Source organism: Amia ocellicauda, chromosome 10 (genome assembly GCF_036373705.1).
Source record: "Amia ocellicauda isolate fAmiCal2 chromosome 10, fAmiCal2.hap1, whole genome shotgun sequence".
Classification (NCBI taxonomy): Eukaryota; Metazoa; Chordata; class Actinopteri; order Amiiformes; family Amiidae; genus Amia; species Amia ocellicauda.
The window spans coordinates 35,912,645-35,929,925 of NC_089859.1; the positions used below are offsets into that span (position 1 = coordinate 35,912,645).

A 17,281-nucleotide genomic window follows, 5' to 3' on the forward strand; every position below is an offset into this window, starting at 1 on the left:
CAACCCTCAAAACTTGATATATGCAAAGCAGTAATACTATATATATATATTAACAGTATATATATCAACTGTATTGTAATGTCAACTAAACTGCTATTCAGAAAAAAGGGTTCTAATTGTAAAATGTAATTGTTTTCAGTTTATATAAAGAAAGAAAGAAAGAAAGTGCCCTTCGGCAGTGTTGCAGTGCACCCCTGGCCAACAATATGTTTGTCCACCCCCCTATGTTCCATAGACATGTTCATGTGCCTAGATTTCTCTCAGAAAGTCGTAATGGTATGAAGAATAAACTTTACAGCATTTCTCTGCTCAGTTTTGCCACCAAACACAACACCATTTCTATCCACTGCCAGGGGTAAAACAGTATACTACAGAAATTAATGTTGTTTTTGTTTCAGTTTTTAAAGTAATGGTTACTTATTAATTAAGTAATAGTTACTCTTGTGATATGGTATAAAACAAGTGAGTGCAGTCTCTGACATTTAAATATATGTTTGCTTAAATCTGCTGTGAAACGACAACAAAATAGAAATAGAATCGTTTTAGAATGGTTTAGAATCTTAATGTAAGTCATAAATGCCATAAGCTAAATTAATATACATATGGCTGTTATACTGTGAGAATTGTAAATGACCCCTTAACAACCTGTGAGAGCGCTCTGCTAGGTGAGTCACCGGTGAGTCACAACGAGAAGTTGAGACCAGGCAGCAGACAAACCGGGAGTTAGAAGAAGGGGAATGCTGTGACTTTTGAATATCCGTGAGGACAGAAAGTGCTGAAGTATAGATGACAATGTCCTGCCGCGACTAAACCTCAGAGACGGGTAGGACAATTCCTGCCTTTACAATGTACTTCACCTTCTCCCGTGACAGAGGTAGTATATTTTAAATTGTGCGTGAGCCTGTGTAGGTAGATTTGTAGCGGGGAATTTGTAATTGTATTTCGTTGTATTTACGTGTGCACAGAGTTGTAGTGAGATTTATATTGAATAGATGTAGCTTTTTCAGATTTGTATTGTGTGTTATATTTGAAATTAGCACTTTAATGCGTTGGCTGCAATATTATATCTCCACAATAAGTACTTGTACTCACACTAATGGGTCTCTATTGAACCTGCTATTTGTATCTATTGTGCAATTGTATATTGATATTATCTATACATAAAGTGTTAATTCTATTGATCTCAGAGCTGGTTCGATCATTTTATACTTCCATGGTGTTTGGTAACCAGGAAAAAAGGTCCACGTTTCAAGACTACAGTAAGTATATACAAATATTATGAAATAGTTATTTTTATTCCAATCAGATCGTTATGGTTGCAAAATAATTGATTAACTAGAAAGACTATTTGAAACTGACTCTAACTGCATGAAAAAGTTAGACTGACAGTAACATGCTACATTAATAGTTTCAGCTTCGCTATTTATTTTTACAAGACGTGACGTATATGAAACATTGGGAATTAATAGGCTAAGCATTCAGTAGGCAAATTCGTTTTTTTGATGCTTTTCCACAAACGTAAATTAACAAAGAACAGAAACATCAACGGTAAGAATACAAAAGGGTATTATTACGATTATAAAATATTATAGTTAAGATTTATGCCGTCCTCGTTGTGACGGTGTAATTAAAACACGGTCGCTTTAAGAAGTAGGCGGTGGAGGGGGGGAATGTTTACTTGTATTATCACCAAGGTACCAGTTGGGGAATAGAGAGAGAGAGACGCAGAAAATAAACAGCGCACTTGTTTTGTTGTTTCTAGTTCAGTTTACTTGCTAAACATGAATGCGAGCGTGTTGTTCATTCATATTCCTATAAATGAATGACTGCGATCACGGAGTCCAAAAGGAAACAATCAGATGGGTGTTTCCCTTCATTCCTGTGACAAGGGGAGAGCAAGACGCGTTTGTTTTGTAAGTGTCAACAAACAAACACAAACATAAAAATCGAAAAGTAGTCCAGGATTGCAGGACTGCTATGGAAAAGTTACACCGCTTTTCAGGGGATAATTAAAGGAAGAGTCCGGAAAGGTTTGAAGGTCGAAGGTTCCTAACAGCGTCTATCATGAAATGCAGACCTACTCTTAGTAAATTTAAAGTTGATTTAAAATAAACAGCAAATATTACTATTATTCCAATTAGTAATTAGTTTAATTGTTGTACTTACCAGAAGCTGATAATGCAGGTATGATCTGCATGTGAAATTAGATAATGTACAGAATCAAAATGTATTGAGAATGGGAGACATGTGAAGTTGATATGTGTAATATATTGAAAACCAAAGCGGTCTGTAGCACCCCCAGTGCTCACCTTTATTTGTATCAATACAAAAATAAGACCTTTAAGTTTGCAGATTAAAATTAAATAATAAGATGGACAAACAGGGAAAAAACACTTCCTTTAAGATTACAGTGAATTAATGTTTTAGGTGTTTATGGTTTCAGTTTTGAGTGGGGTAAAATACATCATGTATATGTTCAGAGTAACCTACCCTACCAGTCTCAAGACATAACTTGGACTGGAGTGGATGTTGGCAAGATTAAGTTGTATAATTGGACCTGACTGGTCCATTTTTAGTGAGTCTCCATGTACTAGGGCTCAGCTAGCTGAAGTCTCTCTAATATCACATGACAATTTGCCTGCTAAAATATCTTCTCCCCCTGTCCCCTTTTTCTCTCTCTAGGAATGACCACAGTTCCTTGCACTCCTAAGCCTCCAGTTGAAAAGCAGCTTTTTGGATTGGATTTGACACAGGGAATCAAACTGATTCATGCTGATATGTGAATGTTGAAACAACAGATCCATTCATTTGTATATGTCATTGAAACCATGAAATACTGAAACAGAAATCTGATATCCGTGACTCTGTAGTGTATGTGATGTAAAATCACAATTTCCAGAGAAAACACTTGTAACAGGTTCTATCAGCTTATGATCTTATTAAGCATTTATTATTATAATAATGTATTACTAATGTTATAATAACTACAAAATTAGTTTTATTGAGAATGAAACCCAACATAACTTTATTTTTCATTTTAATGCTGGGGTCCATTTTCATCTGCTTGCATTATTCAGTTCCATTACATACATTTGCATTAAATCACATTTCAAAAATTGCTCAGTCAAAATCAGAAACTTTGACAAAACTATCAAACACTTCAGCCTTAGACAGTCTCAAAATAGAATCTATTAGTCCCAAAGCAGAATTAAACTGTGCCAAAGTAGAATCGAATAGTCCCAAAATACAATCAGACGAGAACAAAATAGTGCCAGACCACAGATTCTGTGCCTGCACACACTGTATAAGTAAACCAAATGTTTCAGAATGGTTTGACAAACGTTTCAATTCCACGGCTCACCCTTTGTTGTCCAAGACAAACAGCAATCTGTCTGAGGAGCAATACCAATTTTGGATGGTAATTTATATATATATATATATATTTTGTTTCTTTCTGTTTTTAATTTTAATTATAGAAACTAGCGAAGAAAGCTACCACACATTATTGGGCACTACATTTTATGCAACCTTCTTTCTTGCAAGGTATCCATGTAGCCTGCTTAATTTGTGGATTAATAATCTAATGACTCCTCTCATCTCAATTAGTATTGGCGCAATGGCATGTTAAGTGGCAGCAGCTACAGACTTCTTTTAAAGGGACCTGGATCTCACTTCTTTTAAAAGGACCTGGATCTCTTTGGTTCAATTGCAACGAACTTGCGGAGTTAATATGGAGCTGCGTACTAAGCTGCGTAGTAGCTAGTACGGTACTATCTCGGGCTCATTCTCAGCTGCGTACTAAAGTTAGTACCCATTGTAATGAAAAAAGAGTTGAAGCAAAGTTGGAGACTAGCTGATGCCCAGTTTTTGCACGGTAGTAAGGATTAAGTTTGTTGTTATAATACCAAACAGCAAGTCCGTGATCTAGAATGACTAGACTAAATTAAAGAAAATAACGGGTGTAATGCACAGGTGGTTCGGACCTGCACCTCCAACACCGCTCCGCTGCATCTCAACGCTGAACCAGCCCTGCCCGGGCACAGTATACTAATATACTATATTGGCATATACTCAAATACAAAGTGGGATATAGGCTAAACACAGCCCAATATTATATAAACCTCTGTAAATTGTTTAATGAAATGGAAGGATGCTGATCCGTTAAGATACAGGCAGAGTGTTGCAATGGACAATTTGTTTTATCATTACAGTTATTGTTTTATTAGTAAGTACTTTCGATTGGGCTAGGACTTTAAACAGGAGTTTTTGTGTGTATCTGGTATCAAACATCAGAAGAAAAAATTATTGTTCAATAAAGTCGTATTATCTAGTGATCCCCGCACATGCAACCCACAGCGGTCAAATCCTCTGAAAACAAGACCGGGTTGATAAATTACCACAGTACTTTAACTAATACGAATTCAGATTAGCAGTGAGGTTGATCTGCATGAATTAACCTTGAGGCTGTTTCGTTTAATCCAAGATATAGGTTTATTGAAAATGTAAATAGACAACATGTGTTTGCAAAGATAGGATAGAGACACGCAGGGTGGATAATATTAAAAGTGAGAGTGAGAGGAGATCTGTCCAATGCTCGAGTTTTTATTCGAGGCACAAAACATGTAAAATAACAAACAAGTATTATGATTACGCTACACATTCCTGCAATTTAGATCCCATACATAACTAGGTTTTATGTAATTGTGGTTTACCTAATTCTAGACTAGTACACAAAATATACAGCCTGTGTGGTTCACTGAGATTCAGTTATGCAGACGGTCGATAGTGGGGAGAGCTGGCAGACTGCTTCGACTTGAGGACGGTTGCAAAGCTTTCAGGTTTTGGTGGAGAAGTTCTGGTTCTGGTTCCGCTCAGTCTTATGGATTCCGTCTCCTTGGTTTCTTCTTCCAGGTTGTTCCACTCCAAATTGCTAGTTTTACCTTTCTGTTTTTATACATTTTAGACAAAGAGATTCTAATCTCTTTCCTTCCAAACTTCTGATTGGTCAGGTTTGGGATAATAAAATTGAAATTCAAATCGAAGCAGTCTTTGCCTTAATTCCTACAGAATGTGTATTGGGGGTGTGATGGCTTTGAGGAATGTGAACAATGTTTCAGATGTTACCTAGAGTTTCTAACTCTATATTGTCAGGTTTTAGTTCTATCAATTACATTTTCAAGTACCTCAAAGCATGACCTTACAGTTCATACCAAACAAGCCAGGTGTTCTTTCTCGGTGATGTTAAATTTGAGTCGTCTTGGAATTCCAGGGGGGGCTGGTCTGATGCCCATGTCAATGGAGGATAAATTAGGATGTGTGAATAATTCTCTTTCCAAATGTTAATCTTGCATTGCATGTGAAATATAAATGGTCCAATGATTGTTTTAGCGAATGCTCTTTCTTTTAAGACTAAACATGGCTTATTCATGTTTTGGTTCTGAGGTAGAATTACTTAAGTGCCATTAAGTTAGTTTTAAGTCACATTTCATTGTTTGTTATCAAACTGAGAAAAAAGCTGTGTAACACTTCTGTTACCAGCATGTAGTTTGTATTTGGGTTTTTTGCTCTGGTCTATGGAATATATAAAGTACCTTGAATGTCTGTGTTTCAAAAAAGAAATCTTCAATTGGAATGTGATGCTAGTCTCTGTGGAGACGGGGCATGGCAGCCCATTTGTCACTTTGGGGGGGCCTTCCAGCATGGATATTTTATCTGTCGTACTTTGGTGAGAACAGGCTTGTCGTAAAACACAGAACTTCACAGCTGTCTCCTTAAGTTCTGTACCTAGTTCTAGTTCTGTAGCTAGTAAGGTATATGTCAGGTAAATAAGGTCATATGATTTACACCTTCATGTATTATTCATATAATATTGCATTCAAATTCCAGGTGGGTAATAATTCCTGTAGAGCTTTAAATAGCCTTTATTATCTGTTATTTCATAGTATTTAATAAAACTTTTCAACCGACAATTTGTACACTGGTTATTATTATTATTAATATTATTATTATTATTATTATTACAAATTTTGTCCATGTACACCTGAACATTTGCCGTTATTCATAAATTACAAATATGTTGTCAATGTCAAAAACAAAAATGTTCAGTTATTTGCAATTGACCCTTTACTACTAATAAGTTATTAAATATTGTTTGTTAGCATGTGTACATAAATAATGTAAAAATAAATTATACCTATCAGTGTACAAAATATCAGGTGTATATTGTTGCGTGTATAAGCTCAGTTACTGTTTGACTGTGGTGTTTTTGACTCCATGTTTAGGTCTCTCAGTGTTTCTTTAAACTCATACATTTATTAAATTTCCATTTATATTATCATAATCTAGTTTTATTTTTTCTAATTATTCAAGGCATAATTTGTTGATTTCTTAAATGTGAATTTGCTTACTATAATTTGGGAGACTGCAGGGACATCTTGGGCATATAGTGAGGGAAAAAAGTATTTGATCCCCTGCTGATTTTGTACGTTTGCCCACTGACAAAGAAATTATCAGTCTATAATTTTAATGGTAGGTGTATTTTAACAGTCAGAGACAGAATAACAACAAAAAAATCCAGAAAAACGCATTTCAAAAAAGTTATAAATTGATTTGCATGTTAATGAGGGAAATAAGTATTTGACCCCTTCAACTTAGTACTTGGTGGCAAAACCCTTGTTGGCAATCACAGAGGTCAGATGTTTCTTGTAGTTGGCCACCAGGTTTGCACTCATCTCAGGAGGGATTTTGTCCCACTCCTCTTTGCAGATCCTCTCCAAGTCATTAAAGTTTCGAGGCTGACGTTTGGCAACTCGAACCTTCAGCTCCCTCCACAGATTTTCTACGGGAATAAGGTCTGGAGACTGGCTAGGCCACTCCAGGACCTTAATGTGCTTCTTCTTGAGCCACTCCTTTGTTGCCTTGACTGTGTGTTTTGGGTCATTGTCATGCTGGAATACCCATCCACGACCCATTTTCAATGCCCTTGCTGAGGGAAGGAGGTTCTCACCCAATATTTGACGGTATATGGCCCCATCCATCGTCCCTTTGATGCGGTGCAGTTGTCCTGACCCCTTAGCAGAAAAACACCCCCAAAGCATAATGTTTCCACCTCCATGTTTGACGGTGGTGATGGTGTTCTTGGGGTCATAGGCAGCATTCCTCCTCCTCCAAACACGGCGACTTGAGTTGATGCCAAAGAGCTCGATTTTGGTCTCATCTGACCACAACACTTTCACCCAGTTCTCCTCTGAATCATTCAGATGTTCATTGGCAAACTTCAGACGGGCCTGTACATGTGCTTTCTTGAGCAGGGGGACCTTGCGGGCGCTGCAGGATTTCAGTCCTTCATGGCGTAGTGTATTACCAATTGTTTTCTTGGTGACTATGGTCCCAGCTGCCTTGAGATCATTAACAAGATCCTCCCGTGTAGTTCTGGGCTGATTCCTCACCGTTCTCATGATCATTGAAACTCCACGAGGTGAGATCTTGCATGGAGCCCCAGACCGAGGGAGACTGACAGTTATTTTGTGTTTCTTCCATTTGTCAATAATCGCACCAACTGTTGTCACCTTCTCACCAAGCTGCTTGGCGATGCTCTTGTAGCCCATTCCAGCCTTGTGTAGGTCTACAATCTTGTCCCTGACATCCTTGGACAGCTCTTTGGTCTTGGCCATGGTGGAGAGTTTGGAATGTGATTGATTGATTGCTTCTGTGGACAGGTGTCTTTTATACAGGTAACGAGCTGAGATTAGGAGCACTCCCTTTAAGAGAGTGCTCCTAATCTCAGCTCGTTACCTGTATAAAAGACACCTGGGAGCCAGAAATCTTGCTGATTGATAGGGGATCAAATACTTATTTCACTCATTAACATGCAAATCAATGTATAACTTTTTTTCTGGATTTTTTTGTTGTTATTCTGTCTCTCACTGTTAAAATACACCTACCATTAAAATTATAGACTGATCATTTCTTTGTCAGTGGGCAAACGTACAAAATCAGCAGGGGATCAAATACTTTTTTCCCTCACTGTAGCAGTTGAAGTTGAAATTAATTCACATAAAATGCAGGGCCCAACTCATTATAGGTCATGACAACATATAACTGTTTTCCCTGTAGGAATGAGAAACTATGCAAGCTGAAACAGACAAAACACTTATTTATTTTTTAGCTGATGTATAAAGCTTTTATGAATAATGTCAATGGATAAAAAAAATCTCTTCATTGCATTTTAATTTGTGTAGCAACTGCAGCCTCAAAACCCCTCCGCTTCCTATGATGTCATCATACAAAGGTTGTTGGAGCTCTTTCCCAGTGAAGACAATTATCTAGACCAAAGCCCTTCACGCTGCAGGTCTTGTGCTATAGTGGGGAACTCGGATAACCTCAGTGGATCCAATTATGGTACCATGATTGAGGAACATGACTTTGTGATGAGGTAATACCAACTAAAGCACAGAGCACTATAACTAGAACGTCTGCCAATATAGCAATAGTATGAAGATCGTGAAGTTAGCATTCAACATTCTGCCAATGTTAGTTTCTGATTTTGTTTTATAAATCACAAGGGCAAAAAGGTCAGATTGCATGATTTCTTTTATAACCTTCAAGAGCTCAATCAATATTTTTTTAGTATAGAGATGTCATGCTATCTTTTAATGTGTTCCCTACAAGCATAATATGTGGTATTACTCCTCTTATGATTGGAATATTTTAATAAGTGAAAACACCCTAAAGATTTAGCAGGTTATGCCTAGTTACTGTTATTGCAGTGTATTTGTATACATCTTTTCCTCTGTAAACCACAAAAATAGGATTGTCTAACCCATTCAAGGCCGAGTTTGTATATGCCGAAATTCTGAGCCAAATGTATTTTGGAATATTGAAGGAAAATTTTATTTGTGTGTTCTAAATCATTGAAATTGTATCAATTCAGCATAAATTATATATTGTTTTAATGTGTATCAGAGGAAGACTATTATTTTGAATGACACAGTTCTCATGGCAGAATTTGATTTCTAACGCTTCCAAATCCTCCTTCCCTCCAACTCTTCTATTTAGTGTTTTAGCTCCCAAAACATTGTGCTTTAGATAAAGACTCATTCTCTTAAGAGATTGAATAGTGCTTTTTAATATTCATCGGCAGCTCTGATCAAGAATTAATCATAAAAAGTGATGCGTGATGCAATCATTCCCATCGTCGATTTGTATATTATTCTCGTCAGATAACTGGGGTTGCATTCGCAACCTATTATTTTGCTTTGATGTTTACTTTTCTTCTTTAAATTCCACCACAAACTAAATTGCATTTGCTGCTCACACAATGTCTCATGGTTTCTGCTTCTTACCACAAACAAATCCAGAGTTAAACTTCACCTAGAATTTCCCTGAGTTTATGTGACTGTTTTAAGTCTATTCATATACCAAAATAAGATTCCAGTTACATTTTATATAATGTAATTTGAAGAGAACAAAATGCAGTTCTATGAAAAGGCAGGACCTGAATATTTCAGCCTCAGCCTTGAACTTAACATTCTGGGTCTTGAATATTTCAGGCCTTGGACTTTAACAATTATCGGGTTAACAATAATCTACCTTCCGATTCACAAGTCTGTGTTTAGTTCAGTATATCTCCTGTCTGCAACGAATAACTGAAAAACCAGGAAAACAGTTAAGGTCCTTGCCAATCTACTGTTATTTTACTGTGAATACTTTCACCTACAAATGTATATGGAAATCAAATTGATTTTAACATCTCCATTACTTTTTTCTAGAGTGAACAGAGGCAAAACTGAGGGATATGAAAAGGATGTAGGGGCTAAAACAACTCATCATTTCATGTATCCAGAAAGTGCCACAAACCTAAAAAACAATACCAGGCTGGTACTGGTTCCTTTCAAAATCATTGATCTCCAGTGGCTTATCAGTGTTGCAACGAAAAGCAAAGTCAATCAGTAAGTAAACAAAAAGTCAGAATATAACAATCAGGAATTTAATCATAATACAAGTTCAGTCATACCAAGCTAGTGCTAAAATCCTACTTGGTCTTGTTCTGCAATGCCTACTTAAGTATAAATCGATCAGCCATAACATTATGACCACTGACAGGTGGTCCAAGGAAGGAACATGGGGGGCGAAGGCTGGCCCGTGTGGTCCCATCCAACAGACGAGCTACTGTAGCTCATATTGCTGAAAAAGGTAATGCTGGTTCTGATGAATCATGAGTTCAAGGTGTTGACTTGGCCTCCAAATTCCCCAGATCTCAATCCAATTGAGCATCTGTGGGATGTGCAACTTACAGGATCTGCTGCTAACGTCTTGGTGCCAGATACCACAGCACACCTTCAGAGGTCTAGTGGAGTCCATGCCTTGACGGGTCAGGGCTGTTTTGGCGGCAAAAGGGGGACCTACACAATATTAGGCAGGTAGTCATAATGTTATGGCTGATCGGTGTATAAGTCAATGACCATGAAATGAAACATCCATATGTTTGATTCTGCACTCATGTCTCATGAAGCTTATTTTCCTTTTTAAAACTATAAGTCCTATTTTAACAACACTGATTGTAATGAAATAGGTCAGATTGCTAGTTCTTGTCTTCAAGAATGGCTGTCACTTTTATTCAATGAAAGCCCTTCATATATGAGAACCTGGTGCAGGAGCCTGTTTACAATGCTGAAAAAATATTTATTTAAAATCACTGTTTATGGAATTTGGTGCCAAAGAAAGCTAGAATGACCACCTAAGAAGTAAGTGAACCTATACCTGTTCTTATCTTATAAGAGAAAAGCAACAGGTTCCAGGTTAGTATTTGGTTTGTGGGGTGGGACTAACTTGTGAAACATATATTCTAACCCAGTATTGCACAACTATGGTCTTGAAGCACCACGATATATTGTGTTTTTAACACTCTCTAATTCCAGCACATTATGATATGGGACGTCTTGTTACTGCTTCAATTAAGAAAATAATAAAGTAGTAATTAAGAGCCCGGGTACAATGAAAACACTGCAGTCCATTAGGACCAGAGCTGGGCACGCAGGCTCTCAACAGCAGGTTACTTATGTATGTGGAAACACATTGGAAAATAAACTGATAATTATAGATAGATAGAGATTTCCATATGAAATCATTAACTTATTTTTTTGTTTTTATTTCACAGCACATACGAATCTGTTCTCTCAACTCTTGAGTTTAACAAAGCCAAGGTGAGCTGTGATTCAATGATTTCTGCTGAACACTAACCACACTCACTTACCCTAAATTTCCTATCAAGATATGAGGTTATTTCTATATGTTGGTCAGGTATGTAAAGTATTATATTACTACTAAACTAAAAATGAGTGCTTAATCTTATTTATATTTCTGTGGCAGGTCTTGGTTTACCATCCAGCCTTCATCAAGTATGTTTATGACATATGGACAGAAAAGCATGGGAGATATCCTTCCACTGGATTCCTTGTGCTAATATTTGCACTTCATGTGTGTGATGAGGTGAGTAATGTGATATATAGATAATTCTGAAACCATTTTGGAAGGTTAATTGTTTTTAGATTAATAAGGTGAAGTGTACCCTGTAGGTGAATAGATAGGGTGCCATATTAATGTTAAAGAGTATGTATAACCTTTTCTAAAATCAAGCTTTTATGTGTCTTTATGTGTTGTTAAAGTGTATAAGTAAGATGCATACCAGTCTTACAGATCGATTCTTTCATATAAGCACATTTTAAGACTTAAAAACTTTAAACTTACCAAATCATGGCCGATATCAATACCCAGCATTTATGCTCTTTCAGTTTTTCAGGATGTATTGTGTCATAACTCCCTGGATAGCGGAAAAACTAAAATACAACTGGATTTATCTTCCCCATGGCAACTCAATTGACTCAAGTTAACCGAGTGTTAGTGTTTCAAGGTCTTTCTTCTTGATAGTAATTACTTTCCATAGACAATATGAAGGGTCACTGTATCCATGGCTATGGGAAAAACTGTGAAGATAATGTCATTCTTTTCTACTTGCCTACACTGGCTTGTAAGAACTGGCTAATGCACAGTAATGTATGTTACAGTGTGTGTTTGCTACTTAACATTCTTGTTCCTGTACAATTTGTATGAAGTAATTAGTTTTGTCTTTTGTAATAACAAAAGTCATTTAAAATAAACACTGCCCCTACATTCGAGTGACTGAAGTCATCATTATTGCTTTTCAAGTTTTATCAGAACTGAAATGACAAAAGCACACCCAAAAAATGACCTAGGTACAAATTAATTTGTTTATATCTTAACAGAATTTGGTTATACGTTTCACTCAATTTATGCATTATGTTAGTAATAACCACCAAATGTGAAAGCATGACATATGTGAAAACACAGACATTAAAATATAAACCTGAAAACAAGCAGGAGATCAATACCTTGTCAAAAAATCCAATACTCATATTATAGTATACTGTAAATACATTTTTGGAGATTCCCGAATGACACCAAAGAGATCTCTCTTGAGATTGCTTTTTATGAGAAAACAACCACAAGAACTTACAGCTTTAAGCTTTAGTCTGAATGCATATTAGAGAGAGCTCCTAAGGTGCTGATCGGGGTCTCCAAAAAAGTATTTACTGTGATCTCTGCAGATTGCTGCTTTTTCCCTTTTGAATATTAGATTGTTTACTTGCACGCCATGGACACAGTAACAATTCATGTTGTCTATGGAAAGTATAATTACTTCTAAGGAGTAAGACCATGAAACAGTGATTTTAGACAGACGCACAGCTTGTGAACAGGCAAGGCAGGGGCCCCAGGCCTTTAGGGGGCCCCCATGGTTATTTATAACATAGCCTAATGGTGGTGAACGCTGGTTGGAGGGGCCCCCTGGGAATTTTTGCCTAGGGCCCCAACAGACTCTAGAATCGCCACTGATTTTAGACATTTATATTATTAAGCTACATACATAACCAGCTATTGCTATTGATTTTTTATTCCCTCTAACTCAAACACACAGGTATGTTTCTGAATGTAGACCGGCAGTCTGCGTGTTGAGTGTGGTTTGGAAATGTGGACAAGTAAATCGTTTAGTTAAGAAGAAAAATTTGTATAAATTGTATAAATTTGTATAAATTAGCTAGCTAGATAGTCTTAATACATTTTGTATTTTGCTGTTGTGACCAGAAAACATTGCTACAAAGGATGCTAATGTTAAGGCATTTTCGTTGCAGCTCACATTGCTAAACAAATAACTACTGATTCTCTGCTATGCACTTCTTTTATGCTATTATGGTGCACTTTATAATTTAGATTGAAATATTATTCACTTGTTTTTCTATGTAGTATCGTACACTGTGCTAAACTCTAGAACGTCACTGTAAACTACTTTTTGTTTTAAATAACTTATTACACTGCTGTGCTTTGTGTCACACTTGTCAGTCAACCTGGATGAAGATTAAATCAAATAAGTTCTATAAATTGTATACAAATGGGTTGAATACCAGAGTTAGATTGGATGTGGTGCATGGGGAATTCAGTACTCATATGCTCCTACTTTTCCACCAACCCTTCATGGAAAGGGTGAGGGTGACTATACACAATTTATATTGTTTTAGTGTACTTGTCCTTGTCATATTAAATACCTCTTTCCTCTTATTCAGGTGAATGTTTATGGATACGGTGCAAACAGCAAAGGTGAATGGAAACACTACTGGGAAAACATAACAGACTCCCCATATCCCTCAGTGCACAGTGGGGACAGTGAATATAATACTATATTAAAGCTTGATGACATTGGAAAGATTAAGCTATATAAGGGAATAAAAACTTAAATGTCAAACTACCCAAAGATAGTAACATTACTCCAGTTAGTTTCCTTATAGAAGTTTAATGGGTTTTATCTAGTTTATATACAGTAGCTTCCAAATGTATTCCAAAGCTTTAATGAAGTGTGACTAAAATTGATTTAGCTATGTTACAAAATTAGCTTAATATATTTGTAAGTGCTCAGTGACCTGTATTTTGTTAATCCACTCTGGCTTGGATTACATAGTTGAACACAGAGTAGGCACTTCCTCTAGACTTTTAATAAGTTATTCAGGAGAAGTCAAGTCAGGTGAACCAAGTCAAACTGTTTTGCTTAGGACCTTATTCATGTAATTCAATCTAAAGTTGATTTGAGGGATGACTTGAATACATCTGAATGTCATGTATTAAGAATTATATGTAACTAATGATTGACAAACCTGCATTTTCATGCTAAATCAACTTTGGTGATCTGAATACATTAGGATTTTACAATACAAACAGTCACCTGTCATTCTATTTTGAATCCTTAATTAAGTATTAACTGAAATTTTAGAAATGGTCAGTTTTTGTTGAGGAATTTCACTGGACAAAAAAACTGTAAAATCTTTGAAATTGTTGCATGAGGTACAGTTTATATAAGGAAATCAGTCAATTGAAATAAATTCAGTAGGTCCTAATCTATGCATTTCAAGTCTAATGTTTTGAAGGAGTGTGCAATTGGCATGCTGACTGCAGGAATGTCCACCAGAACTGCTGTCAGGTCAAGACCCTGGTAAAGCTTCCTTGATAGTTTCTGACAGTTTGTGCACAGATTTTTTGGTTGTGCAAACCCACAGTTTTATCACACAACACAAGACTGGCAAGTTCTGAGAGAGCATGCAATTGAAATGCTGACTGCAGGAATATCCACCAGAGCTGTTGCCAGATAAGTTAATGTTAATTTAGAGAAGTTGGCAGTATGTCCAACCAGCCCCACAGACCAGGTGTAACCACGCCAGCCCAAGACCTCCACATCTGGCTGCTTCATCTGCAGGATTGTTTGAGACCAGCCACATGGACAGAAACTGCACATTTTAATGTGGTCTTTTATAGTCCCAAGCATGAGGTGCACTGGTGTAATGATCATGCTGTTTAATTTGCTTCTTGATATGTCACACCTGTCAGGTGGATGGATGATCTTGGCAAAGGAGAAATGCTGTCTAACAGGGATGTGAACAAATGTGTGCACAAAATTTGAGAGAATTTCTTTGTGCAAATGGAAAATTGCTGGGATCTTTCATTTTAGTTCATGAAACATGGGACCAACACTTTATATGTTGTGTTTATGTTTTTGTCCAGACACAGTCAAATAGGCTTTTTTCTCTTTACTGGTATCACAATGAAATATTATGGGTTGAATGTATACATACATTAAAAAAATCTGGTACTTGCATTTACAAATACATATATTATTTTGAAATGCAACTTAGGCAGACCATCATTAAATATGTTCTGATTTGCATATCACAGAAATACATTTTCCAACACATTGATAAGAGTCAGATCGATTTTTTGTTTTTGTTTAATTCTGATAACACACCCAATGGTCAGACTTTTACAGAATAGTTTACCAGAATATAGTTTTGTTACGGATTTATTCAATAAATCGCCACTCACTCACCCCCCAAAACGAGCACGATGGGTCGAATGGCCACGTCTCGTTTGTCAACTTTCTTATTTTCTTATATGTATGACAGACCCATTTTTTAAAACATATCTACAGATAAAATGCCACCTAAAATTAGAATGACAAAATATATCAAGAAATGCCACTGTAAATTGGACTTACAAGTAGTCCGCCTGGACTACTGCAACTCCCTCCTGGCTGGCCTGCCTGCATCTACTACCCGCCCACTCCAGCTCATCCAGAACTCTGCGCCCTGTCTGGTATTCTCTCTGCCACGATTCGCACACGCTACTCCACTGCTCCGCTCCCTCCACTGGCTCCCGATAGCGGCACGCATTCAGTTCAAGACATTGACCCTCACCTACCGCTGTCTCGACCACACTGCACCAAGCTACCTTCAGACACTCGTCTCTCCATACATCCCCTGTAATATTAGTCCTCTATCCCTGCTAGATAGCACTTCACAGTTTTTATTATGCTTCTCGCGTTCTTGATTGTTTTCATCGTTGCTCCCGGAGCCCCTGTCTGTGACCCTACATCTTGACAGCACTTAGCTTTCACTGTCCAGGATGTAGGAAGTCACTTACTGTACTTGTGTAAATTGTAAATTGGAATTTGTAAAATGTATTTTGAATTGCTGTTTTAGCCAAACTGAATTTGTAATGATTGATGCCTTGTACTTCTCTGTATTTTTGCACTTTGTTTGCGATTATGTTGTAAGTCGCCCTGGATAAGGGCGTCTGCCAAGAAATAAAAATAATAATAATAATAATAATAATAATAATAATAATAAATGTCTGGCTATAAGACCTAAGAACCAGTGTGTGAAATGATGTGGATCTGCCTGCCTTGATGGATGAGGAATATGACTTGGCGCATGGGAAACATGTCATTTTGAGAAAATGTCTGTAAATGCAATTACAATGTACTTTTGGATTTCAGGAAATATTTGTCTTTCAGCACAAATCATTACGACTACATAGTAAATTACCATATATAATGTTTTGCTCCAGAAATCAAGCTTTCAAACCATGTATGACTCAATATGTAGAGTTTTAAAAATACCAGTCAAATTTCTATATTAACAATGCTAGGAAAGACTAATGTTATGTGAGCTGTAGTTAATGGAGTTGGTATAAAATTATTACAAATATATATTTTTTATAAATTATTGAAGATTTATATATTTTATTAAAGTATAGAAGTTATAGTTACAAAATACCTTGAAATCTGAAAATTGACAGATCAAAGTAAAATCATAATTTTTGACTTTGGTGTCTGGCCTTAAAATGTAAAATAATGTATGACTAACATGACTGAAAATCTTTATTAATATGTAAGAACATATACAATATGTGGAAATCATATTTAGACATTGTATCAGGACTGTCCATTGATCTTGGACTTTTTCAAATTAAAATAGAAACTCAAGATTTTTTTAATGTTTGCATTGATTAGTTGGTTTACATTATATATTGAAAACAAAGCAAAGTATATATATTTTTTAATCCTGTTGTCCTTCCATGAACATGTCAAAAAAGCCCTATGCTCTTAATTCTAAAAAAAAGTCAATTTGTCTTGGCCTTGTACAGTTAGGTATCAACCTTTATGTTAAATGTCAGCCCGGAAGACATTTGCATCTCATGTTTCCAATTACCGAGTCATTACCATATGTTAATAAGGTATTAAAGGAACAGGACTCTGCAGGTGGCTGAATGTAGGCGAGTGCCATGTTTCACGTTCAGTTATTTGTACATATACATATATTATTAGAAATCTGTCCACACTGTGCAGTGCACTCAAGTCTGAACACATCCCAAATGCAGACCT

At 36.5% G+C, this 17,281-nt stretch overlaps 1 protein-coding gene across 5 annotated transcripts; it reads left to right on the forward strand.

Moving 5' to 3' along the window:
- Positions 1 to 554: 554 nt before the first annotated feature.
- On the forward strand, positions 555 to 16,882 carry LOC136760563 (CMP-N-acetylneuraminate-beta-galactosamide-alpha-2,3-sialyltransferase 1). Of its 5 annotated transcripts, none has more exons than XM_066716011.1 (8): positions 555 to 874; positions 1,188 to 1,259; positions 2,683 to 3,418; positions 8,241 to 8,434; positions 9,771 to 9,950; positions 11,159 to 11,204; positions 11,371 to 11,490; positions 13,638 to 16,882. In XM_066716011.1, exons 3-8 carry the CDS (start codon positions 3,008 to 3,010, stop codon positions 13,806 to 13,808), a joined length of 1,122 nt encoding a protein of 373 aa, XP_066572108.1. In that variant the 5' UTR covers positions 555 to 874; positions 1,188 to 1,259; positions 2,683 to 3,007; the 3' UTR covers positions 13,809 to 16,882. The 5 variants fall into 5 exon arrangements, with proteins under 5 accessions (XP_066572108.1, XP_066572109.1, XP_066572110.1 ...); XM_066716012.1 differs by having other exon boundaries at positions 555 to 823; XM_066716013.1 differs by lacking the exon at positions 1,188 to 1,259.
- The last annotated feature ends 399 nt before the right edge of the window (positions 16,883 to 17,281 follow it).